At 44.6% G+C, this 25,213-nt stretch overlaps 1 protein-coding gene across 7 annotated transcripts in view; it reads right to left on the bottom strand.

Annotated features, from left to right (window-relative positions):
* LOC118387465 (protein Niban 2) overlaps nucleotides 1–25,213 on the bottom strand; it is a 43,133-nt gene that overhangs the window by 3,021 nt on the left and 14,899 nt on the right. For all 7 annotated transcript variants that reach the window (XM_052525645.1, XM_052525646.1, XM_052525640.1 and 4 more), the window contains exons 3-13: nucleotides 22,307–22,435; nucleotides 22,028–22,133; nucleotides 21,557–21,724; nucleotides 10,364–10,479; nucleotides 7,680–7,784; nucleotides 5,194–5,356; nucleotides 1,564–1,751; nucleotides 1,184–1,339; nucleotides 729–848; nucleotides 337–444; nucleotides 65–176 (exon numbers count right to left, since the gene is read on the bottom strand). In XM_052525645.1, coding sequence (XP_052381605.1) covers nucleotides 65–176; nucleotides 337–444; nucleotides 729–848; nucleotides 1,184–1,339; nucleotides 1,564–1,751; nucleotides 5,194–5,356; nucleotides 7,680–7,784; nucleotides 10,364–10,479; nucleotides 21,557–21,724; nucleotides 22,028–22,133; nucleotides 22,307–22,435 — 1,471 coding nt within the window. The remainder of the gene's footprint in view (nucleotides 1–64; nucleotides 177–336; nucleotides 445–728; nucleotides 849–1,183; nucleotides 1,340–1,563; nucleotides 1,752–5,193; nucleotides 5,357–7,679; nucleotides 7,785–10,363; nucleotides 10,480–21,556; nucleotides 21,725–22,027; nucleotides 22,134–22,306; nucleotides 22,436–25,213) is intronic.

The following is a 25,213-nucleotide window of genomic DNA, read 5'->3' as shown; positions in this document are numbered from 1 at the left end:
CTAGAAGGACTCTCCAATTATCTAGTCTGCCAGGCCAGTGTCTCCATGCGTGTCCACCACTCACCCATCATGATGTCCTTGGTGACAGACTGCAGCACTACCTCCTCAAACACGTTCTCCACCAGGATGAACTGGGAGAAGTCCTCAAAGATCAACTCCTGGAAGCGAGGGAGGTCCTGAGAGGTAGGAGATGAGAGGTTACAGACGAATGCACTTAACATAGACAACGTCCCAAGTGGCACCCCAGTCCCTATATAGTGCACTTGACCAGAGGTTATAGGGCTCCATACGGGTGGCTAAAGTCTGAGGGGTATCACTATATTCAGTGAGCCTCACCAGATGGAAGGAGGGAGAGAGCTGCTTCAGCATGTAGGGGATGATGATCTGTAGCAGGGCCTCTTTGAAGAACTTCTTACGCACCGTGCTACTGTCATAGTCATATTTCTGACAGGGACAGGGAGGGATAAAGACACAAGACCTTAGACTCTTTGATCCGTGATGGCAAGGGTTGCAAAATTCCATAACCTTTCCCAAATTCCCAGGTTTTCCGGCCTCCTGATGGGAATATTCCCGGTATCAGGTGGGAAATATTGAATCCTCCAACCAGAATTTCAGGAAAACCTTGGAATTTTTGGAAAGTAACCGTATTGAGGGCGAATCTATTCATCCATTCAATCAATCCAGTCATTCGCCTTCATCCTAATCCACCCTCAGACTAACTAACGAACCTTAAGAACTCTGTCTTGACAGCAGTGGATGGTCTTACACAGGTCTTCTCCTCCCTGGACCTTTCCCTCCAGACTCTGGTGGAGCAGATGCTCAAACGTGTACACAGCATTATCCATTTGCTGTTACAGAGGAGAGAGGACATAAGTGATACATGGGGGGGGATCCTACGTTAGATCCTACTGATCTAACGTAGCTCATGACAGCTGTACTTTTATTTTATGGTTGACACACTTGTTTGCCATTAGCCAATTAGCATTTCTCAACAAGTTCAAAACACGTGAATGCATCCAACTCGTATTTACTACTTCACAACTAGAAATGACCACCTTCCCACTTTATTATGAACACAGCATCAGAGCTTCAGAAAACTAAAGTGTTGGTAGTCTGGTGTGGCAGGGCACATCCATGCACACTATGCCTACTGGATGGTAGGATTTGTTGGTTAAGGTCTCACCTCTCTCATGAGGATTTGAGCCCTTTGTATGAACACGGAGGGGCTTGACACATCAAACCTCTGCTGCAGTCCCTCCAGATTCAGCTGCTCCACCTTCTCATAGCAGCTCTGCATCTTCACCGGGTGGAACGCCAGCATAGAGATCTTCTCCATGTGCTGAGAGCGAGAGAGTGATGGTGAAAGGGGCGAGGGGAAAGACAGAGAGAGAGGGAGCGAATGAGAAAGAGGTGGGGGTAGGTAAAGAGAGAAAGAGTAGGGGAGCGAGAGAAAGAGTGGGGTTTAAAGACAGACAGACAGAGGGATGAGGACTTGGCACCAAAGACAATCCCCCAGGGTCCCTGCGAACCCCTCTGGTGTGTCCAGTCCGGTGGTCCACTCACCTCCGCCAGTTTGTCCTTGCCCCCTCCGTTGAGCGTGTTCTTGCTGACCTCCACCAGCTCTCTGAAGAAGACATCTCGGACCTCGGAAAAGCCTCGGCTGGTGGGCTCCATCAGGGCCTCCAGGATGGAGCTGAGGAAGGGCTGGACGCTGCCCCGCAGGAGCTGCCCTGCCCTGGGCAACACCAGAGCTACAGAGTGGGGAGACATTGGGGAGTAATGTTAGTCACCATGGTGGTCAGTAGACAGTAAACACCCACACTTCCAGACCACAGTATTACCCAGAGCATTACCTAGCAGCCTTAACTCCACACACAATGGAGTGGATCCGAGACCAGGCTTTGTGGAATCTAGCTCTGACTGCAATCTTTTCGCCCAAGGTCAATACTTAAAAAAATAAAAATAATGAAATTGCCACATTTGTAGTTACGTGCCTCTGTTTGCTGAAACCATACCTTTCTAATAAACGTTAATCAAATACAACCACCAACTGTTTGCTCTAAGATTTCAACTCAGCACAAATGCGCATGTGGCAATTGAATCTCAACAAGGAAAAAGTCAGTGGCGGTATTTCATTAACGTTTAATGAAAAAGTATGTATTTCTGCAAACAAAGAAAGGCAAGCAACTCCAGAGGACAAACAATGGTACGCGGTTGGCGTTTCATAATTTAAAGTTAGATTCCACAAAGCCTCGTCTCGGCTTACCCAAAGGCATCAGACTGAAAAGTCCAGAGGAAAGCAAGGGTGGGAACAGGCTCAGGGAACAGAACACTAAAAATAATGACATTTGAGGAACAGAACTCAAACCGAAAACGAAAGTGATCTATAATGTTCCGGAACAAAGCCGTTATTTTATAAGCATGGAAACTGGTTAATAACGTTATTTTATGTTCCGGGCATTTTTTCCCCAGTCACACAAAAATCCTAACAAAGCGCCTACGCAAAGCCCTCACTCCGTCACTCAGAAACTTATTCCAGCGTCTGCCTGCCAGCTGGAAATCTTTGCTACTGTGTGTGTGTGGGTTACCTGCCCCTCCACACTGAAGCATAGGTTACTGTAGCCTCCTGACAACGTTACATAGATTACAGTACCCTCCTGACAACGTTACATAGATTACAGTACCCTCCTGACAACTTTACAGATTACAGTACCCTCCTGACAATGTTACATAGATTACAGTACCCTCCTGACAACGTTACAGATTACAGTACCCTCCTGACAACGTTACAGATTACAGTACCCTCCTGACAACGTTACATAGATTACAGTACCCTCCTGACAACGTTACATAGATTACAGTACCCTCCTGACAACGGTACATAGATTACAGTACCCTCCTGACAACATTACATAGATTACTGTAGCCTCCTGACAACGTTACATAGATTACTGTAGCCTCCTGACAACGTTACATAGATTACTGTAGCCTCCTGACAACGTTACATAGATTACTGTAGCCTCCTGACAACGTTACATAGATTACTGTAGCCTCCTGACAACGTTACATAGATTACTGTAGCCTCCTGACAACGTTACATAGATTACTGTAGCCTCCTGACAACGTTACATAGATTACAGTAGCCGCCTGACAACATTACATAGATTACAGTACCCTCCTGACAACGTTACAAGCCTGATTCAGAAATTAGGGAGAGATGTTTAAAAGAATGTATTAACTTTTTTCAATGCTAGTTAATGATACTATAGTTATCACGTTTCACATTGGATTTATGAACTACAAAAAGGTAAGACGTTGTTTTTATTTTTAGTGCTGCTCTGCACACACAAGCCTGTTAGCTAGCTCTGGTTAGTTTGCCCTGGTCCAACGTTAAACCAAATCGAAAGTTGAAAGACATTTAAAGTTCCTCAATAGATGCCGCTCCTCCATCACATAGTGGACCTGTGAGCCCTGAGCCCGGTCTTAAGTGTACCAGTGGTATAAAGTGAACATTGGACTCCAGTGACATCTAAGGAATGCAGTCCTTCAACACTGGCTCCATGGGTAACAAATCACAAGAAAGAAAAAAAAGTGAAATAGTGAAAGATGCTTTAGGGTTAAAACAAGCAGGCAGACAAGAGCATGAGAGAGAGAGAGAGAGAGAGAGAGCTAAGATGAGGTAAAGAAAGAGATGGGAGTAAGGGAAGAGAGAGAGAGAGCTAAGATGAGGTAAAGAAAGAGATGGGAGTAAGGGAAGAGAGAGAAAGAGAGAGCTAAGATGAGGTAAAGAAAGAGATGGGAGTAAGGGAAGAGAGAGAAAGAGAGAGCTAAGATGAGGTAAAGAAAGAGATGGGATAAGGGGAAGAGAGAGGAGAGCTAAGATGAGGTAAAGAAAGATGGGAGTAAGGGAAGAGAGAGAGAGAGCTAAGATGAGGTAAAGAAAGAGATGGGAGTAAGGGAAGAGAGAGAGAGAGAGCTAAGATGAGGTAAAGAAAGAGATGGGAGTAAGGGAAGAGAGAGAGAGAGCTAAGATGAGGTAAAGAAAGAGATGGGAGTAAGGGAAGAGAGAGAAAGAGAGAGCTAAGATGAGGTAAAGAAAGAGATGGGAGTAAGGGAAGAGAGAGAGAGAGAGAGCTAAGATGAGGTAAAGAAAGAGATGGGAGTAAGGGAAGAGAGAGAGAGAGAGAGCTAAGATGAGGTAAAGAAAGAGATGGGAGTAAGGGAAGAGAGAGAGAGAGAGCTAAGATGAGGTAAAGAAAGAGATGGGAGTAAGGGAAGAGAGAGAGAGCTAAGATGAGGTAAAGAAAGAGATGGGAGTAAGGGAAGAGAGAGAGAGAGAGAGAGAGAGAGAGAGAGAGAGCTAAGATGAGGTAAAGAAAGAGATGGGAGTAAGGGAAGAGAGAGAGAGAGAGAGAGAGAGCTAAGATGAGGTAAAGAAAGAGATGGGAGTAAGGGAAGAGAGAGAGAGCTAAGATGAGGTAAAGAAAGAGATGGGAGTAAGGGAAGAGAGAGAGAGAGAGAGAGAGAGAGCTAAGATGAGGTAAACAAAGATGGGAGTAAGGGAAGAGAGAGAGCTAAGATGAGGTAAAGAAAGAGATGGGAGTAAGGGAAGAGAGAGAGAGCTAAGATGAGGTAAAGAAAGAGATGGGAGTAAGGGAAGAGAGAGAGAAAGTGGGAGAGAGTAAAGAAACCGAGTCGAAGTTTGACATGTGAGAGGGAAAGGGAGGGTCAGTTACAGTACAGGATCCCTCTGGTGGCAATTGTCCATTGAAATTCACTAGTAACATGATGCCATAGTATAATACCGTAGTGTTACTCAATGGGTGCATCCCAAATGCCACCCTATTCCCTATATAGTGCACGTCTTTTGACCAGGGCCCATAAGGCTCTGGTCAAAAGTAGTACACTATGTAGAGAATAGGGTGCCATTTGGGATGTAGCCAGTAACTGGTCTTACTGCTTTACTGTGCCAATAAGCCCTTCGCTCTGTACTTAACAAACCAAAATCACTAGAAATGACAAATAGTAGGCACTCTAACAATGGACATGAGACGCTAAGACTGCAGAAGTACAATTGTTGAGAGAACGAACACAGTGTGATTTGATTAGGATCTCTTTTAGTCCCGATGTGGATGAAGTCTACATATCAGTAAGGAGTGTTTTCTATGGGTTCCGTGTGTGCATGTCTCTCACCGCGGATCTTGCCGCTGACGTGTTCCTTGGAGGTGATTATCTGGTCCATATCTGTGCGTAACACTGTGTCTAGACGGGACGTCTGAAACTCACAGGCCTGGACTAAAGCCTCATACTGAGCCTGGGTCTGAGACAACACCTGCTTATACACCGCCTCAGAGATCTGTAGAGGGGGAGAGAGAGGTTGAACACACACTCTGCATCCCAAATGGCACCCTATTCCCTACATAGTGCACTACTTTTGACTGTGGCCCATAACTAGTGCACTATGTAGGCATGTCAAATGTAATGCCCTATTTAGGGTGCCATTTGGGATGAGGACCGTTTGACCAGGGCCCATGACATTAGCTGAACCATACAGTGGCAAGAAAAGGTATGTGAACCCTTTGGAAATACCTGGATTTCTGCATAAATTGGTCATTTAATCTAATCTTCATCTAAGTCACAACAATAGACAAACAGTCTGCTTAAACTAATACTACACAAACAATGATACATTTTCATGTCTTTATTGAACACACTGTGTAAACATTCACACTGCAGGGTGAGAAAAGTATGTGAACCCTTGGATTTAATAACTGGTTGACCCTCCTTTGGCAGCAATAACCTCAACCAAACGTTTTCTGTAGTTGCGGATCAGACCTTCACAATGGTCAGGAGAAATTTTGGACCATTCCTCTTCACAAAACATTCAGATCAGCAATATTCTAGGGATGTCTGGTGTGAACTGCTCTCGAGGTCATGCCACAGCACAGCATCTCAATCGGTTGAGGTCAGGACTCTAACTGAGCCACTCCAGAAGGCATATTTTCTTCTGTTGAAGCCATTCTGTTGTTGATATAATTCTGTGTTTTGGATCGTTGTCCTGTTGCGTCACCCACCTTCTGTTGAGCTTCAATTGGTGGACAGATAGCCTTACATTCTCCTGCAAAATGTCTTGATCAACGGAAAAATGAATTCAAGTTTATGATAGCAAGCTGTCCAGGCCCTGAGGCAGCAAAGCAGCCCAAACCATGATGCTCCTTCCACCATACTTTACAGTGGGGATGAGGTTTTGATGTTAGTGTGTGCCTTTTTTTCTCCACACATAGTGGTGTGTGTTTCTTTCAAACAACTCAACTGTAGTTTCATCTGTCCACAGAATATTTTTCCAGTAGCGCTGTGGAACATTCACGTGCACTTTTTCAAACTTCAGACGTGCAGCATTTTTTTTTGACAGCAGTGGCTTCTTCCGTGGTGTCCTCCCATGAACACCATTCTTGTTTAGTGTTTTTATGTATCGTAGACTTGTCAACAGAGACGTTAGCATGTTCCAGATATTTCTGTAAGTCTTTAGCTGACACTAGGATTCTTCTTAACCTCATTGAGCATTGTGCTCTTGCAGTCATCTTTGCAGGACGGCCACTCATAGGGAGAGTAGCAACAGTGCTGAACTTTTTCCATTTATAGACTATTTGTCTTATCGTGGACTGATGAACATCAAGGCTTTTAGAGATACTATTGTAAACCCTTTCCACCTTTATGCAAGTCAACAATTCTTAATCTTAAGTCTTCTGAGATCTCTTATGTTGGAGGCATGGTTCACATCAGGCAATGCTTCTTGTGAATAGCAAACTCAAACTTTGTGATTGTTTTTTATAGGGCAGGGCAGCTCTAAACAACATCTCCAATCTTGTCTCATTGTTTGGATGAAGAACAGATCAAATTTGATGACCAATTCATGTAGAAATCCCTGTAGTTCCAAAGGGTTCACATACTTTTTCTTGTCACTGTAGATAGATAGCTTTTAGGCTTATATTAGCTACAACCTTAGCGTATTGTTAAGTTAACTTACAACAAACCAGGCTTCATTTGACCAATATCATGCAAATCATTACATGAAAAATGTTTCATTGTGCCTGAAAATGTTGGTAATTCACTGGGGAGTTGCTGCTTGCAGTTCCTGCTTGCCGTGTTCTGAGATTCCCTTAAAGCTACAGCGACCAATTTGAGAGTAACAGGCTATTACAGCAATTCCAGGTAAAATATATATAAAACAAGTCTCAAGTATAAGGTACATGTCTACACATTTCAGCTGTTTCAAAAACATTGCTCTGCTATTAAGCTTTTTACTATAGGAGCAAACATTTCTCTTGGATACTATTTTGTTTACATTAACTGCTTGGCGGGAGCAGTCTCGCACGCGGAGGTGGCGTAAGAGATGTGAAAAATTCATCAAGATTCTAGTCTTTACACTATTGTAATACATCTAGCCGCGGGTAGTTTTTCCGATTTCTCTCGGGAATCTATCCTAATGTAAATTCACTCTGTAGGGAATAGGGTGCCATTTGGGACGCCGGCTCAATCAGCAATGTGGTTAGGAATGGTAGGTTCAGGAGTTTTCCTGACTATGTGACCTGAATGGGAAAAAGTTAACATGTGGTCAGGGGAAACTCCAGGTTCTAGGAAAGAACACAGTGCAGCATGTAGGAGGGACAACAACTCACCAGCATCCAGTTCCTCTGTCGCTGTTGAATCTTCCCCTTTAGACGAGGACCAATCAGATTCCTCAACTCTGGATGGAGGGTCTCCATCACTAGGTTGGCTAGGATCTACACACACACACACACACACACACACACACACACACACACACACACACACACACACACACACACACACACACACACACACACACACACACACTTCATGCATTATCACTTAAACACTCTTTAAAGTGTGTGTAGGTGTCTCTATAAATAACCCAGAGGAGTAACTAGTGGTTGGCAAAACTTGGCATTAATTAAAAGAATAAGACTTCAGAGAAGCTTTGTTGTTTGAGTCAGGTGTTGCCACAACAGAGAAAATGACATGGTGTTGCGTCAGTTGTGATACTTCAAACGGCAACAAACGCACAACTCAACCTATGAGTGCAGGAACAACTTCTGAGTCACCCATATGAATGGGTTGAGTGGTGTGTGATTCTGAGTCACCCATATGAATGGGTTGAGTGGTGTGTGATTCTGAGTCACCCATATGAATGGGTTGAGTGGTGTGTGATTCTGAGGATGTAGTACATGAAGTGGGAAAGAGGGCAGTGATGTTGAAGCACTACAATGAGAAACAGCATTATGTGGCTCCTCTACAAAACATAATAACTAAATGTATGAGTAAGGTGCCGTTCCCAATACAAGGTACCATACAATACCTATTAATACAACAAATAGTTTAAAGGCGTGTAATAGACTGTTCTGTGAAAAGTCAACTGAATTATAAACTGGAATATCATATGTATTCAGTGCTATGGTATTGTCTCCCTAATCTCAGCACCCACAACTTCATGAAATACTATTTTCTCTCTAAAATGCAGTAAAATACTCACACACTCCAAAGAAGCCCAACATGCATAAATCTGCTGGGAGTGGGTTTGTCAGAGGGCCAGTTCTCCATTTCCATTCAATGGAAAATAATACAGGGTATAAATAAGATATAAATATTAAAACACAGCATCCAGTCAGTATCATCTAAACGTGCAGTGGTCTTGGCTGCAGATTACAAAACCATAACCATGTGTTTTAATTGAATATGCTTGGACCAGGGCTTGACTTGGCTCACTCTGGTTTAGACCTAATTGAATAACCGTCTCAATGCGGTCCAGGCAGCATATTGGAGCTGAAAGTGGCTAGATACATGACATGCAGAAGATGTTTTCCTGGAGCATAGATGTCCATATAAAACTACTGTGTTGGTGAGGTACAGTTCATATTTTAGGATGCCTGTGATGCTCTGGTGCAACTAATGCCACATAAGCTAGAAACACACTATTAGTCCTTCCAGGACAGCTGTTATTACACTGAGCAAACATAAAACGCAACATGCAACAATATCTAATTTTACTGAGTTACAGATCATATAATGAAATCATTCAACTGAAATAAATTCTTTAGGCCCTAATCTGTGGATTTCACATTATATAGATATGCATCTGTTGGTCACAGATACCTTTAAAAAAAGGTAGGGGAGTGGACCATAAAACGTCAGTATCTAGTGTGACCACCATTTGCCTCATGCATCTCCTTTGCATAGAGTTGATCAGGCTGTTGATTGTGGCCTGTGGAATGTTGTCCCACTCCTCTTCAATGGCGAAGTTGTGCGAAATTGCTGGATATTGTACGCGTCGATCCAGAGCATCCAAAACATGCTAAATGGATGACATGTCTGGTGAGTATGCAGGCCACAACAATGGGCCTCAGGATCTCGTCGCGGTATCTCTGTGCATTCAAATTGCCATCGATAAAATGCAATTAAAGTTCGTTGTCTGGAGCTTATGCCTTCCCATGCCATAACCTCACCGCCACCATGGGGCACTCTGTTCACAATGTTGCCATACATGTGGTCTGCGGTTGTAAGGCCGGATGGACGTACTGCCAAATTCTCTAAAACGACATTGGAGGCAGCTTATGGTAGAGAAATTAACATTAAATTATCTGTCAATAGCTCTGGGGGACATTCCTGCAGTCAGCATGTCAATTGCACACTCCCTCGAAACATCTGTGGCATTGTGTTGTGTTACAGAACTGCACATTTTAGAGTAGCCTTTTGTCCCCAGCACAAGGTGCACCTGTGTAATGATCATGCCGTTTAATCAGCTTCTTGATATGCCACACCTGTCAGGTGGATGGATTATCTTGGCGAAGGAGAAATGCTCACTAACAGGGATGTGAACAAATTTGTTCCCAAAACTTGAGAGAAATAAGCTTTTTGTGCTTATGGAACATTTCTGGGATCTTTTATTTCAGCTCATGAAACCAACACTTTACATCTTGCATTTATATTTTTGTTCAGTGCACACAGGGCCATGATATTGACATGATACGTTTTGGGTGCCTGTCCAAATAGCACCCTATTCCCTTCCACATGTACTCTCAGATAAAGTCAATCCTCAACAAACAGTTGTGAAATACAGACCGGCTGCCTGACTGACATCCATCATGGCCACTGACCACTCAAGAGGTTTAGCTAAGGCCGGGAATGACTCCTGAACTTCGGTTAGCGATCTTAAATACAGTACATATACTGTACGGTGTTAGCATCACTAATTCAGAATACATTCAAATGAAATGAGATTGACTAAATGTAACATAGTCCTCAAGAGCTAGAGCCAGAGCCAGCGCCATAGTGTTCCTCTCACCTGTGGTGGCCCTCCACACATCATGTCCCAGGTGCCGTAGTGTCCCTGAGCTTGCCTGTGGAGTCGCATCGCATCTGTGAAGGCCGGGGTCTGCACCCTGCACTCCTCGGACAGACCTGGAGGGGGCACCAGAGAGCACACATTTTGGATAGGTTGGAGCTTCTGCAGTGGTGGTGGTGTTTGACATGTGTCTGTCCAAAAGGTGATAGAGAAATTTGAAAAATCTATTCACTTTCAGGAAGTAGGCACTCACCGTGTGGGTTGGTTTATGTGGTGAAAATACACCAGCACTCAAAATCAAGGGATCCTGAATTGAGGATCTGTTTCTATTAAGGTCTCTGTATTGTGACACCGTCTAAAAGTGAGTGTGTTGAGAAGTGTGGCCATGAACTGAATAGCCACAAGCGGGTTGTGCCTGCCTCGGTCTGCCATATGGATTGACGGATGAGACAGAGTGCCAAAGCATGTATACAAAGAATACACAACACGCAAACACACAAGCCAGTTGATTAGGTACACCCATCTAAAACCAGGGCAGACCACCCCCCACTTGCCTAACAAGTGCCAGAAAAACATTTCCCACATACCAGTACACCAGCCTGTACCATAGACACCAGGCTGGATGGGCCATGGACTCCTGCTGCTTACACCAAGTCCTGACTGCCATCAGCTTGATGCAACAGGACCCGGGATTCATCGGACAAGGCAATATTTTTCCCCTCCTCAATTGTCCAGTGTTAGTGATCGCGTGCCCACCGGGCTTCTTCTTGATTTTAGTTGATAGGAGTGGAACCTGGTGTGGTCATCTTCTGCAATAGCCCATCTGTGACAAGGACAGATGAGTTGTGCATTCCGAGATGCCGTTCTGCATACCACTTGTTGTACTGCACCGTTATTTGTCTGTCTGTGGCCCGCCTGTTAGCTTGTACGATTCTTGCTTTTCTCCTTCGACCGCTCTCATCAACGAGCTGTTTTCACCCACAGGACCGCCACTGTTTTTTGTTTGTTGCACCATTCTCAGTAAACCCTAGACAGTGCACAAATGTGACATGGACCGAACTACTATAACCCTTCACGGAATCAGTAGAGGATGGCTCTCAGCTTAGTAGAAGCCAAGCTACCTACTGGGAAAGGACTGTATAAAGGAGACTCCTGCTAAATATAACCAAGAGGTATAGCCATACATGGGAAAACATTATGTCTGTCATATGCTCCAAAAACAGCATCACATATCACTTCATGACTCCACAATAGTCAAGCATACAGGAAAGGCTCAACTTGAGTGTCTTTGATGTAGTGTAGTCATGTAGCAACAGTGGTGGAAAAAGTGACCAATTGTCATACTTGAGTAAAGGGAAAGATACCTTAATAAAAAATGACTCAAGTAAAAGTCACCCAGTAAAATACTACTTGAGTAAAAGTCTAAAAGTACATCTACATAAGTATCAAAAGTAAATGGAATTGCAAAAATATACTTACGTATCGAAAGTAAAAATTATTTCAAATTGCTGTACAGTGGTTTCGGAAAGTATTCAGACCCCTTGATTTTTTTTCTCCACATTGTCAGGTTACAGCCTTATTCTAAAATAGATTAAATGGTTTGTTTTTTTCTCTCAATCTACACACAATACCCCATAATGACAAAGCAAAAACAGGTTTTTAGATTTTTTTGCAAATGTATTAAAAATAGAAAACTGAAATTTCACATTTACATAAGCATTCAGACCCACCTTTGGCAGCGATTACAGCCTCGAGTCTTCTTGGGTATGACGCCATAAGCTTGGCACACCTGTATTTGGGAAGTTTCTCCCATTCTTCTCTGCAGATCCTCTCAGCTCTGTCAGGTTGGATGAGGAGTGTCGCTGCACAGCTATTTTCAGGTCTCTCCAGAGATGTTCGACAAGGTTCAAATCCGGGCTCTGGCTGGGCCCCTCAATGACATTCAGAGACTTGTCCCGAAGTCACTCCTGCGTTGTCTTGGCTGTGTGCTTATGGTCGTTGTCCTGTTAGAAGGTGAACCTTCACCCCAGTCTGAGGTCCTGAGCGCTCTGGAGCAGGTTTTCATCATGGACCTCTCTGTACTTTGCTTCATTTATCTTTGCCTCGATCCTGACTAGTCTCCCAGTCCCGGCCACTAAAAAACATCCCCACAGCATGATTCTGCCACCACCACACTTCACCGTAGGGATGGTACCAGGTTTCCTCCAGACGTCACGCTTGGCATTCAGGCCAAAGAGTTTAATCTTGGTTTCACGTCTGAGAGACCTTTAGGCAAACTCCAAGCGGGCTGTCATGGGCCTTTTACTGAGGAGTGGCTTCCATCTGGAAACTCCACCATAAAAGGTCTGACTGGTGGAGTGCTGCAGAGATGGTTGTCCTTCTGGAAGGTTCTCCCATCTCTACAGAGGAACTCTGGAGCTCTGTCAGAGTGACCATCGGGTTCTTGGTCACCACCCTGATCAAGGCCCTTCTCCCCGTTTGCTCAGTTTGGCCGGGCGGCCAGCTCTAGGAAGAGTCTTGGTGGTTCCAAATGTCTTCCAGTTAAGAATGATGGAGGCCATTGTATTCTTGGGGACCTTCAATGCTGCAGAATTTCTTTGGTACCCTTCCCCAGATCTGTGCCTCGACACAATCTTGTCTTGGAGCTCTACGGACGATTCCTTCGACCTCATGGCTTGGTTTTTGCTCTGACATGCACTGTCAACCTTATATAGACAGGTGTGTGCCTTTCCAAATTATGTCCTTTCAATTGAATTTACCACAGATGGACTCCAATCAAGTTGTAGAAACATTTCAAGGATGATCAATGGAAACAGGATGCACCGGAGTTCAATTTTGTGTCTCATAGCAAAGGGTCTGAATACGTATGAAAATAATTTCTAAAAACCTGTTTTCGCTTTGTCATTATAGGGTATTGTGTGTAGATTGCTGAGATTTTTTATTTTGGATAAATAAGGGGTCTGAATACTTTCCGAAGGCCCTGTATTAAGCAAACCGGACAGCACAATTTTCTTATTTATGTATTTACAGATAGCCAGGAGCACACTACAACATGCAGACACAATTTACAAACAAACAAAGCATTTGTGTGTAGTGAGTCCGCCAGATCAGAGGCAGTAGGGACGACCAGGGATGTTCTCTGTTTAGTGAGTCCGCCAGATCAGAGGCAGTAGGGACGACCAGGGATGTTCTCTGTTTAGTGAGTCCGCCAGATCAGAGGCAGTAGGGACGACCAGGGAAGTTCTCTGTTTAGTGAGTCCGCCAGATCAGAGGCAGTAGGGACGACCAGGGATGTTCTCTGTTTAGTGAATCCGCCAGATCAGAGGCAGTAGGGACGACCAGGGATGTTCTCTGTTTAGTGAGTCCGCCAGATCAGAGGCAGTAGGGACGACCAGGGATGTTCTCTGTTTAGTGAGTCCGCCAGATCAGAGGCAGTAGGGACGACCAGGGATGTTCTCTGTTTAGTGAGTCCGCCAGATCAGAGGCAGTAGGGACGACCAGGGAAGTTCTCTGTTTAGTGAGTCCGCCAGATCAGAGGCAGTAGGGACGACCAGGGATGTTCTCTGTTTAGTGAGTCCGCCAGATCAGAGGCAGTAGGGACGACCAGGGATGTTCTCTGTTTAGTGAGTCCGCCAGATCAGAGGCAGTAGGGACGACCAGGGATGTTCTCTGTTTAGTGAGTCCGCCAGATCAGAGGCAGTAGGGACGACCAGGGATGTTCTCTGTTTAGTGAGTCCGCCAGATCAGAGGCAGTAGGGACGACCAGGGAAGTTCTCTGTTTAATGAGTCCGCCAGATCAGAGGCAGTAGGGACGACCAGGGATGTTCTCTGTTTAGTGAGTCCGCCAGATCAGAGGCAGTAGGGACGACCAGGGATGTTCTCTGTTTATTGAGTCCGCCAGATCAGAGGCAGTAGGGACGACCAGGGATGTTCTCTGTTTAGTGAGTCCGCCAGATCAGAGGCAGTAGGGACGACCAGGGATGTTCTCTGTTTAGTGAGTCCGCCAGATCAGAGGCAGTAGGGACGACCAGGGAAGTTCTCTGTTTAGTGAGTCCGCCAGATCAGAGGCAGTAGGGACGACCAGGGATGTTCTCTGTTTAGTGAATCCGCCAGATCAGAGGCAGTAGGGACGACCAGGGATGTTCTCTGTTTAGTGAGTCCGCCAGATCAGAGGCAGTAGGGACGACCAGGGATGTTCTCTGTTTAGTGAGTCCGCCAGATCAGAGGCAGTAGGGACGACCAGGGATGTTCTCTGTTTAGTGAGTCCGCCAGATCAGAGGCAGTAGGGACGACCAGGGAAGTTCTCTGTTTAGTGAGTCCGCCAGATCAGAGGCAGTAGGGACGACCAGGGATGTTCTCTGTTTAGTGAGTCCGCCAGATCAGAGGCAGTAGGGACGACCAGGGATGTTCTCTGTTTATTGAGTCCGCCAGATCAGAGGCAGTAGGGACGACCAGGGATGTTCTCTGTTTAGTGAGTCCGCCAGATCAGAGGCAGTAGGGACGACCAGGGATGTTCTCTGTTTAGTGAGTCCGCCAGATCAGAGGCAGTAGGGACGACCAGGGAAGTTCTCTGTTTAGTGAGTCCGCCAGATCAGAGGCAGTAGGGACGACCAGGGATGTTCTCTGTTTGTGAATCCGCCAGATCAGAGGCAGTAGGGACGACCAGGGATGTTCTCTGTTTAGTGAGTCCGCCAGATCAGAGGCAGTAGGGACGACCAGGGATGTTCTCTGTTTAGTGAGTCCGCCAGATCAGAGGCAGTAGGGACGACCAGGGATGTTCTCTGTTTAGTGAGTCCGCCAGATCAGAGGCAGTAGGGACGACCAGGGAAGTTCTCTGTTTAGTGAGTCCGCCAGATCAGAGGCAGTAGGGACGACCAGGGATGTTCTCTGTTTAGTGAGTCCGCCAGATCAGAGGCAGTAGGGACGACCAGGGATGTTCTCTGTTTATTGAGTCCGCCAGATCAGAGGCAGTAGGGACGACCAGGGATGTTCTCTGTTTAGTGAGTCCGCCAGATCAGAGGCAGTAGGGACGACCAGGGATGTTCTCTGTTTAGTGAGTCCGCCAGATCAGAGGCAGTAGGGACGACCAGGGATGTTCTCTGTTTAGTGAGTTCGCCAGATCAGAGGCAGTAGGGACGACCAGGGATGTTCTCTGTTTAGTGAGTTCGCCAGATCAGAGGCAGTAGGGACGACCAGGGATGTTCTCTGTTTAGTGAGTCCGCCAGATCAGAGGCAGTAGGGACGACCAGTGATGTTCTCTGTTTAGTGAGTCCGCCAGATCAGAGGCAGTAGGGACGACCAGGGATGTTCTCGGTTTAGTGAGTCCGCCAGATCAGAGGCAGTAGGGATGACCAGGGATGTTCTCTTGATAAGTGCATGAATTGTACCCTTTCCTGATAGCATTCAAAATGTAATGATTACTTTTGGGTGTCAGGGAAAATGTGTGGAGTAAAAAGTACATTATTTTCTTTAGGAATGTAGTGAAATAAAAGTAATAGTAAAGTACAGACACCCCAAATAACTTATTAAGTCGCACTTTAAAGTATTTTTACACCACTGTGTAGCAAATGTGTGATTTTGATTATTTTACCCTACTCTTACAATAAGTGCCATGGAATCTTTAGTGACCACAGAGAGTCAGGAAACCCGTTTATCATCCCATCCTACACAGGGCAATGTCCCCAGTCACTGCCCTGGGGCATTGGGATATTTAATTTTAGATCAGAGGAAAGAGTGCCTCCTACTGGCCCTCCAACACCACTTCCGGCAGCATCTCCCATCCAGGGACCGACCAGGACCAACCCTGCTTAGCTTCAGAGGCAAGCCAGTAGTGGGATGCTGCTCATGTGAGAGTATATCTCGCATGCTTTGGCTGTGGGTTAGACAAAGACAGGAAATAAATGGAGAGAGTTGGGGAGGGGTTGACAGAGACAGGAAGCCCTCTCTCTGCCCCCAGTGCCCGCTGTGCCAACTCTGGGCTGATGGGTGAGGGTAAAACAGGGCTAGATTGTCTAGGCATTGGCTCTCATGAGAACACACTGGACATATAGATCAGCTGACCAAGGCTGCATCCCAAATGGCACCCTATTTCCTATATAGTGTCCTACCAGTGTCTTATAAAGTGCACTCAAAACTAATGCACTATATAGGGAATAGGGCATCACTTCGGATGCACACCAAGAAAAATGTGTCGCTAGGGATGTAGTTTGAACCCCCTTTAAAACAGGACTGCTATGAATTCCTTTCTTCATAAAAATACACATTTCTCATACCATGTTCCTCTTGGGACATGGGGACTAGTGTGAACCTTTACTAAGTTACATGTATTGACACCGAGTATACAAAACAATAAGGACACCTGCTTTTTCCATGACAGATGAATCCAGGTGAAAGCTATCATCCCTTATTGATGTCACATGTTAAATCCACTTCAATCAGTGTAGATGAAGGGGAGGACACAGGTTAAAGAAGGATTTTTAAGCCTTGATACTTATTGTGATTGTGCATGTGTGCCATTCAGAGGGTGAATGGGCAAGACAACATATTTAACAATGGTCCACCCCTCAAAGGACATCCAACAACATGGGCCAGCATCCCTGTGGAACACTTTCGACACCTTATTATATATTATGCCCCGACAAATTGAGGCTGTTCTGATGGCAAAAGGGGAGGGGGAATCCTGGAAAAGGGAATAAATGTTTGATTCACAATATGACTTGTTAGAAACCATTACTTATACCAAGATCAGGGAGCAGATTGCATCCAGAGTAGCATGAAAAAGTTTGTGTGTCTGTGTAAAATATGTGGTAGCGTTTACCATGGTCTCTTCATTTGAGACATTTGCCTGTCCATCTTTGCACTACTGCAGTTGGCGTGACTCCTGCCACAGCCAGATCCCAGTTCCCTTCACATCTAGCCTGTGTGTGTGCATTGTTAATGACTTGTTTACAGGAGTCTGCGAGACAGTACCATCAACCGGCTCTCCGTTAGCTTAGAGGCAAGATGGGTTCAGAGTTCAAGTGTATACCATGATAGCACCTCATGGTAATATACTGAAACGTACTATTGCCTTCAGCTCTGTTCTCTACAACCAAGCTCTGACAGCATTACAAAACTCCTTCCCATGCTGTCTGTCACAGCCTGGGTGTGTACCAGCCTCACTACGATAAACACACTAGGACAAACAGAACCCATTCTACAGTCAGCCAACACATTATGAAAACATACAATGAACGGTAAACATGGTAAACATATGCCCCACTCAGTCTGCTAAGGGTTAAAGCAGTGATGTGGAGGTGTGGTGCTCAGACCAGAGGGGTATAATACTACAATGCTAGCTATATCTATTCAGGAGTTTAGAAAGCTAGCCAGCTTCATGTAGCTTCACATTCCAGCTCAGGCTTTATCCATGTTACGAAGGTGGGTTTTGATCCTGCACCTGCCGCTTATTTAAGCCAGGCTTGTAACTGCACATGGCTAGTGGAACGCCGAACTCTTCATTAAGACAATGCTGATACAGCAATTGATGGCTCCCTGGTGGCTGGTGGCAGCCCAGGGCTAGCTCTGACTGCCAATGAGATGCACCACTCTGCAGGAAATACAACTGGTATGGTGATAGACCATGGCTTAGACTAACAGACAAGCTGACTAATCATGAGAGATCATCTCGATGACATACCATAAGCCGGCCATAAGCATATGACTATGAAAAGTTCAACCAAAAAGGAGAAAGCGTGCTGGAGAAACAGTATGGTTAGGCCACAGGAACGAGTGGGCGTTTTATTTTGAGTGGTTATCATGGACACAATAACAGCAACATGGCAATTATCCCCCACAGTGACAAGCGCCTGAGTCTTCCCTATATGCTTTAACTCTCTGCGAAAGGGAAAATAGAGAAATCAGCCATTTCCTTCCATGCACTCCACTAGCTTTGTGCTAAGGCCTCAGCTTTTAGTATTACATTTCTCAAAGAAGGCTTGTATTCAAATAGGACTCATTTCATACAACAGGACACTGAGCCACAAGCACAAAACCAGCCTGAGTCTGCATCCCTATTTTGAAAAAGCTACACACTATTAAGGGTGCCATTTGGGACTCAGCCCAACCCAGTCCTACCCCAGCAAACAGTAGATCCTCTGAACGTGATGCAAAACACTGTTGCTAACACTTTTACTGGACTGTACTTCATGATAACCAATTCCGCTGCGAGTATGCAGCAAGCCACACAATGTGTATGTGTTGGCGGTTAGACTTATCAGGTTGTTTCAGATTATATCACAAGGCAGTATCTTCACTGACAAACGGCTCTCGACCTTCGCCTCTCCCGAGTCCGTACAGGAGTTGCAGCGATGAGACAGGACCTTAACTACCAATTGGATACCATGAAATTGGGGAGAAAATAGACAAAAACAATATATATATAATATATTTCCAACTGAGCGTTTTTAACAGCCATGATTGAGTGTAGTCTGGCCCAGGGGTGTGAAGGTGAATGGAAAGGCACTGGAGCAACGAACCGTCCTTGCTGTCTCTGCCTGGCCGGTTCCCCTCTCTCCACTGGGATTCTCTGCCTCCAATCCTATTACAGGGGCTGAGTCACTGGCTTACTAGTGGTCTTCCATGCCATCCCTTGGAGGGGTGCGTCACTTGAGTGGGCTGAGTCACTGACGTAATCTTCCTGTCCAGCGTGGCGCCCCCCTCGGGTTCGTGCCGATCTTCGTGGGCTATACTCGGCCTTGTCTCAGGGTACTAAATTGGTGGTTTGAAGATATCATTAAAACATGTTTTTCAACCACTCCACAAATGTCTTATTAACAAACTATAGTTTTTTTTGTAGACCTCCACAAGTCTGATTTATCATTGAGAGCAATTTCCAAATGCCTGAAGTTACCACGTTCATCTGTACAAATAATAGTACGCAATAATAAACACCATGGGACCACGCAGCCGTCATACCGCTCAGGAAGGAGACGCGTTCTGTCTCCTAGAGATAATATAATAAATAATAATATATGCCATTTAGCAGACGCTTTTATCCAAAGCGACTTACAGTCATGTGTGCATACATTCTACGTATGGGTGGTCCCGGGAATCGAACCCACTACCCTGGCGTTACAAAATGGACAATGACCCCAAGCATACTTCTAAAGTTGTGGCAAAAAGGCAAGGTATTGGAGTGGCCATCACAAAGCCCTGACCTCAATCCTATAGAACATTTGTGGGCAGAACTGAAAAAGCATGTGTGAGCAAGGAGGCCGACAAACCTTACTCAGTTACACCAGTGTGATGAAAGAAATAAAAGCTGAAATAAATCCTTCTCTCTACTATTATTCTGACATTTTACATTCTTAAAATAAAGTGGTTATCCTAACTGACCTAAAACAGGGAATTTTTACTTGGATTAAATGTCAAGAATTGTGAAAACTTCCGACTTCAACTGTATATCTGGAGTATTTCTCCTGTATGAATTCTCTCTCTCATCGGCTATGAAAAGCCAACTGACATTTTCTCCTGAGGTGCTGACCTGTTGCACCCTCTACAACCACTGATTATTATTATTTAACCCTGCTGGTCATCTATGAACATTTGAACATCTTGGCCATGTACTGTTATAATCTCCACCCGGCACAGCCAGAAGAGGACTTGCCACCCCTCAGAGCCTGGTTTCTCTCTAGGTTTCTTCTTAGGTTCCTGCCTTTCTCGGGAGTTTTTACCTAGCCACCTTGCTTCTGCATTGCTTTCTGTTTGGACAGCTGGCAGGCCTGGACATGTAGGGGGAGTAGTATGACTTTGATTGGCTCCAGGCCTGGACAGGTAAGAGGAGTACCATGGCTCTGATTGGCTCCAGAGGGGCCAACAAGGGTTGAAGATTCTGGAGCTTCTTATTGTTCGTACAAAGAGTCAGAGACTATAGTCAATGTGCAGCTGAAGTGGATGTGTTAAGCTCACCCAATGTGGTCTAGGTGTTAAAAAATATATATCCTATTTATGAGAATGTTTAAGTAACCAGAGCAGATTACAGGAGCAATTCGGTTTAAGTGCCTTGCTCAAGGGCACAGACAGATGTTTAACCTAGTAGTCGGCTAGGGGATTCGAACCAGCGACCTTTCAGTTTCTGGCCAAACACTCTTAACCGCTAGGCGCCACCATAAAAATAGGCAAATAATGAGTCCATGAGAAAAAAATATGTACTATATACTGCATGGAAATGACTATATATGATGCTTTAAATCAATCAGCAGAAGACATCTTCAAAGGTTGAAGTCAAAATGGACAAACACTGTCAGCACCTTATCATTGTGTGTGTCTGCATGTGTGTATGCATGTGCGCTTTGATCCCAAGTGAACCCGGCTCAGATCCTCCCAGGGCGTGGAGTGTTAGTGGTCGAGACATGCGAGCGTGTTTATTTAAAGTGCATTATGGGAAGGTGCTGACGTGATGTCAGACGACCATCAGTGGATCAGTGCAGTGAACACCATTTTATTGTTGAGCTGCTTCTGCAACCTGTTGGATCCTAGCAAGTCTGTTCATGTGATTTCATCGGCCCACTTTGTCACTCAATGAATAATCACATATTGTTTCACCTTCCTGTGAAATCCTCCCTAAGGGGATTTCTCACTTCTCCAAGTTTCTCTGAAAATGTGTGTGTGTGTGTGTGTTTGATGAGGTACAGGAATACACACAAGCACATTTACGATTGACATGGAAAGGGGGGGGCTCACCTCATCCTATATCAATTTGTAGCCCATTAGGCCTCTGGACGGAAATAATGCACTATATAGTAAATAGCGGGCCATTTGGGATGTTGCCCAAGACAATATCTTCAATAACACATTCCTGCCCTGCTGTGCATTTCACCGCCACTGATAGACCAGCTCATTGTGATGGTATGCAAACTTTCACAAGACACACACAGGTCTGTGTTGTGAACAATGGCAGTGAGGCAGAAGAGCAGTAATTTGTCAGGGTGGAGCTGAGGGAGAGTCTCTATGTTGTTCTCTATCTGAGATGGGTAATCCTCTGTCATGCAGAACCACCAATGGACTTGTCTGCATGAGGTGATATTCTTGCTGTAAATGTGTAGTGTAGAATTTTGAACGGAAATCAATTTTAGGTCCCGACAAGGAGAGTATATGCTGTTTGTGTGCGTTATTATGACAGTGTGTGGTGTGTGTGTTCAGACAACTCCTCACCATTGTTGCTGTGTCTGACACAGTCCTGAAGCACAGCGTGCCACTTCTTCTGCTCCTTCTCTGTCAGCACACAGAAGTAGTGGTGGCGGGCGTACGGGTGCCACAGGATCAGGGGGAATTGGGTGGCACACTTCACAAACTGACCACTGCCCACCTTGGCCTTTATACCTAAAACACAAGCATACATTCAGGTTTATCAGTGTTCATAGCCTCCTCAACGGAGCACCAAAACAAAGAAAACATATTGAATCAGAAAAGGAATTCCAGAACTTGTCCAGTAGGAAACACTCATTGCTAAATGTTTTGCTACAGTATTCCCTAATGAATATGGCCCAGCTAGTCACAGTACTTTAGTACTTGATCTTACATTGGGGAAAGTGCTGCTTATTCCAAAATCCAACAGTGTCTAATGATCAGCTTTTTATTATACACAAATCAGCTAGTCAAGTGTTACCAAATCATCTCTCTCACCTGGCAGGCTGGTGTTGATCAGTTCAAGATACTCCTCCATGGAAGTTAGAGCTTTGTATCCAGCACAGTTGATGGTTCCTTTAGGGCGCAAGCTCCTCTCGTGAGCCTATCAGAGAGTATAGATTTCAAGGGGAGGGTGAAAAATGTACAAACAGTTCAGAACCATCAAATCACAGTTAAAGCTGTGACCTAAACGATTCAGACTAGCTGGCATGTAAATCTGTCTGATTATGAAAGTAAAATCAAATCTAGCAACAACAATCTAGCGACCACCCTCACCATTTTGTTTTCGTAGAAGCTGATGTTGTAGGTGTCGGCCACGAAGACAAAGCGGTTCCTCCATCTCTTGTTTTCCTCCAGGTACTGGAACAGACCCCCCGAGAAGATGGAGCGGTCCTCCAGAGGGTTCTACCACACCAGACAGTTAGAACTGCTGTTCCTTGTATTATTGTACTACATGAGTTTTGGTTTGAGAACAAATTGATACAATTCGGTTCGATGCACTAACAACTGTTGCATAAACACATTCATTTTCCATTCTAAATTCAACTGAGCTGGACCTGTCTGAGCTGACTTCTGTGTGTGTGTAAATTATGTATGTCTATGGTGTATGTATTATGTAGGCTCTTGGGCTGAGCCATTTGGGAGACTAGGCATCTACCACGTCACTACGACTATCAGATCATTTCTTTTACCTACGCAAAAACAAAAGTATTTTTCATTCTATAGCTTGTTCTCCATCTTCTTTTTAAATAGCAATCCAACATGTTTTCAGCACCTATTTTCATGACTGATCTCGCCGATTAAACTCAACTCCACGATTTACGATGGAGTTGATTGGCAACTAGTGTGGGCAGACTGCAGCTCTGACAACACAAAATGTTTTCAGAAAAAACTACTGATTTCAGCACCCAATGAATAGTGCGCAATTACACAGGACAATGTCATACTGTATCGGCATCTAAGCATCGTGATAATATCGTGTCTTGAGGTCCCTGGCAATTCCCAACCCTAGTTAGTTAGTACCAGCAAAAGCAGTAATGATGGGCTTCGTCCCGAATGGCACCCTATTCCCTATATAGTGCACTACTTTTTTTTTACCAGGTCAAACATAATGCACTATAAAGGGTATAGGGTGCAATTTGGGACATAACCGTGGTGTTTGCAGTTGTACAAGCGATGCTGATCTGCATGGTCAGTTAGTTACCAAGTCAATTACAGACCAATCAATATAATTCAGACACTATTTAAAAAGGACTGAAAACCACACAATAATGCTGTTCAGGAAATACATTGGAAACCATTGGTCTAAACATGTCTTGTAACATACAGAGAAGGCATCACGTGTGTGGAACAACAAGGTCCTGACACAGGCAGGCTGTATCTCAAATAGCACCATAGGGCTCTGGTCAAAAGCAGTGCACCATGTAGGGAATAGCGTGCCATTTGAGACTCATACATACAGTAATGTCAGGCCTGATCTCATTTGACACGCTGGTGGAGGTTGAGACTGGATGGCTAAAGTGAGAACACACAGGTGTGGCATATTGTTTACACCACTTTCTTTTTACATTTCCTGTTGTAGATCAAATATTGTAACTCAAACAGCATAATCCAAGCTGAGGAAGAAAGGAAGGGGGGCTAGAGAAGAAGAAAGTTAGCACCTTCCAAGCACATAACCTGACAATGCTTGGTTAAAGGTGCCTATGAGTGCCTCTGTTTTAATCTGAAAGATTTTGTGCTGTTTCCTTGTGTGAATGTAAGTATGTGCATGTGTGTTTGTGTGTGTCCGCGCGCATGTGTCGATGCGTGCGTGTCCCTACGCAGAGCATCACTTGGGTACTGTAGAAAATAGACAAGGAAAGCAGTCACAAGACTCTTAGCACCATCACTGTTTGTTCACGTGTGAAATCGGCTTTAATTCCCTCCAGTGACTCGATTTTGGAGACCAACACAGAACTCAACAGTATTACAGTGGAGATAGCTACATTACACGTTTCATATCTGTGTCCATAGCAGTGTAAACACTCACGACCTAACAATGAGATAAAATCTTAAGGGAGACTCAGAGAAGGATGGTGAGGTAGATAAAAAACAGAGGACGAGGAGCGGAGGAGGATGAGTAGGAGAGACACAGATGGCGAGGGAATACTGTGATAGAGGAAAATGAAATAACTGAATAAACGGAAGAGGGACAGCTTAATATGTACATTAATGTATAGAATTTATGAGGCGGCAGGGTAGCCTAGAGGTTAGAGCGTTGGACTAGTGACTGGAAGGTTGCAAGTTCAAACCCCCGAGCTGACAAGGGACAATCTGTCGTTCTGCCCCTGAACAGGCAGTTAACCCACTGTTCCTAGGCCGTCATTGAAAATAAGAATTTGTTCTTAACTGACTTGCCTGGTTAAATAAAGGTAGAATAAAGAGAGATAAAATTCACGAGGGTGCAGTGAGATACCCAATGGGTTGTTGGATGATACTTTTACCATCAATCATCTACAAATATATATACTTAAAAAGAGGAAATCAACCAATCCTCCACCATTAACACAATGGAAAGGTCAAATGCATTATTATCTAAATGTTGAAAGTGCATGGGTGACAGAGAGAAACAAAATGGTGCAGTTTGAGGCCATGTGGAGGAGGGTAATGTGGGCGCTGGAGATGGGGGTGTGAGCAGGTGGGTCTGGGCAGGTGTGATGTAGTTGATGTTTGTGTGTGTGTCTGTATGCTGTCGTTTGTGTATTGTTAAAATATATATATATATAAATAAATATAAACTCAGCAAAAAAAGAAACGTCCTCTCACTGTCAATTGCATTTATTTTCAGCAAGTTTAACATGTGTAAATATTTAAATGAACAAAACAAGATTCAACAACAGACAAACGCATCAAGTTCCACAGACATGCGACTAACAGAAATGGAATAATGTGTCCCTGAACAAATGGGGGGTCAAAATAAATCAAAAGTAACAGTCAGTATCTGAGGTGGCCACCAGCTGCATTAATATTACTGCAGTGCATCTCCTCCTCATGGACTGCACCAGATTCCCCCCCCCCCACATTATTCCATTTCTGTTAGTCACATGTCTGTAGAACTTGTTCAGTTTATGTCTCAGTTGTTGAATATTGTTATGTTCATTTATATATTTACACGTTATATTTTCTGAAAATAAACGCACTTGA

The sequence above is a fragment of the Oncorhynchus keta genome, chromosome 9 (genome assembly GCF_023373465.1).
Source record: "Oncorhynchus keta strain PuntledgeMale-10-30-2019 chromosome 9, Oket_V2, whole genome shotgun sequence".
Taxonomy (NCBI): Eukaryota; Metazoa; Chordata; class Actinopteri; order Salmoniformes; family Salmonidae; genus Oncorhynchus; species Oncorhynchus keta.
This window is presented reverse-complemented; position numbering and strand designations above follow the sequence as displayed.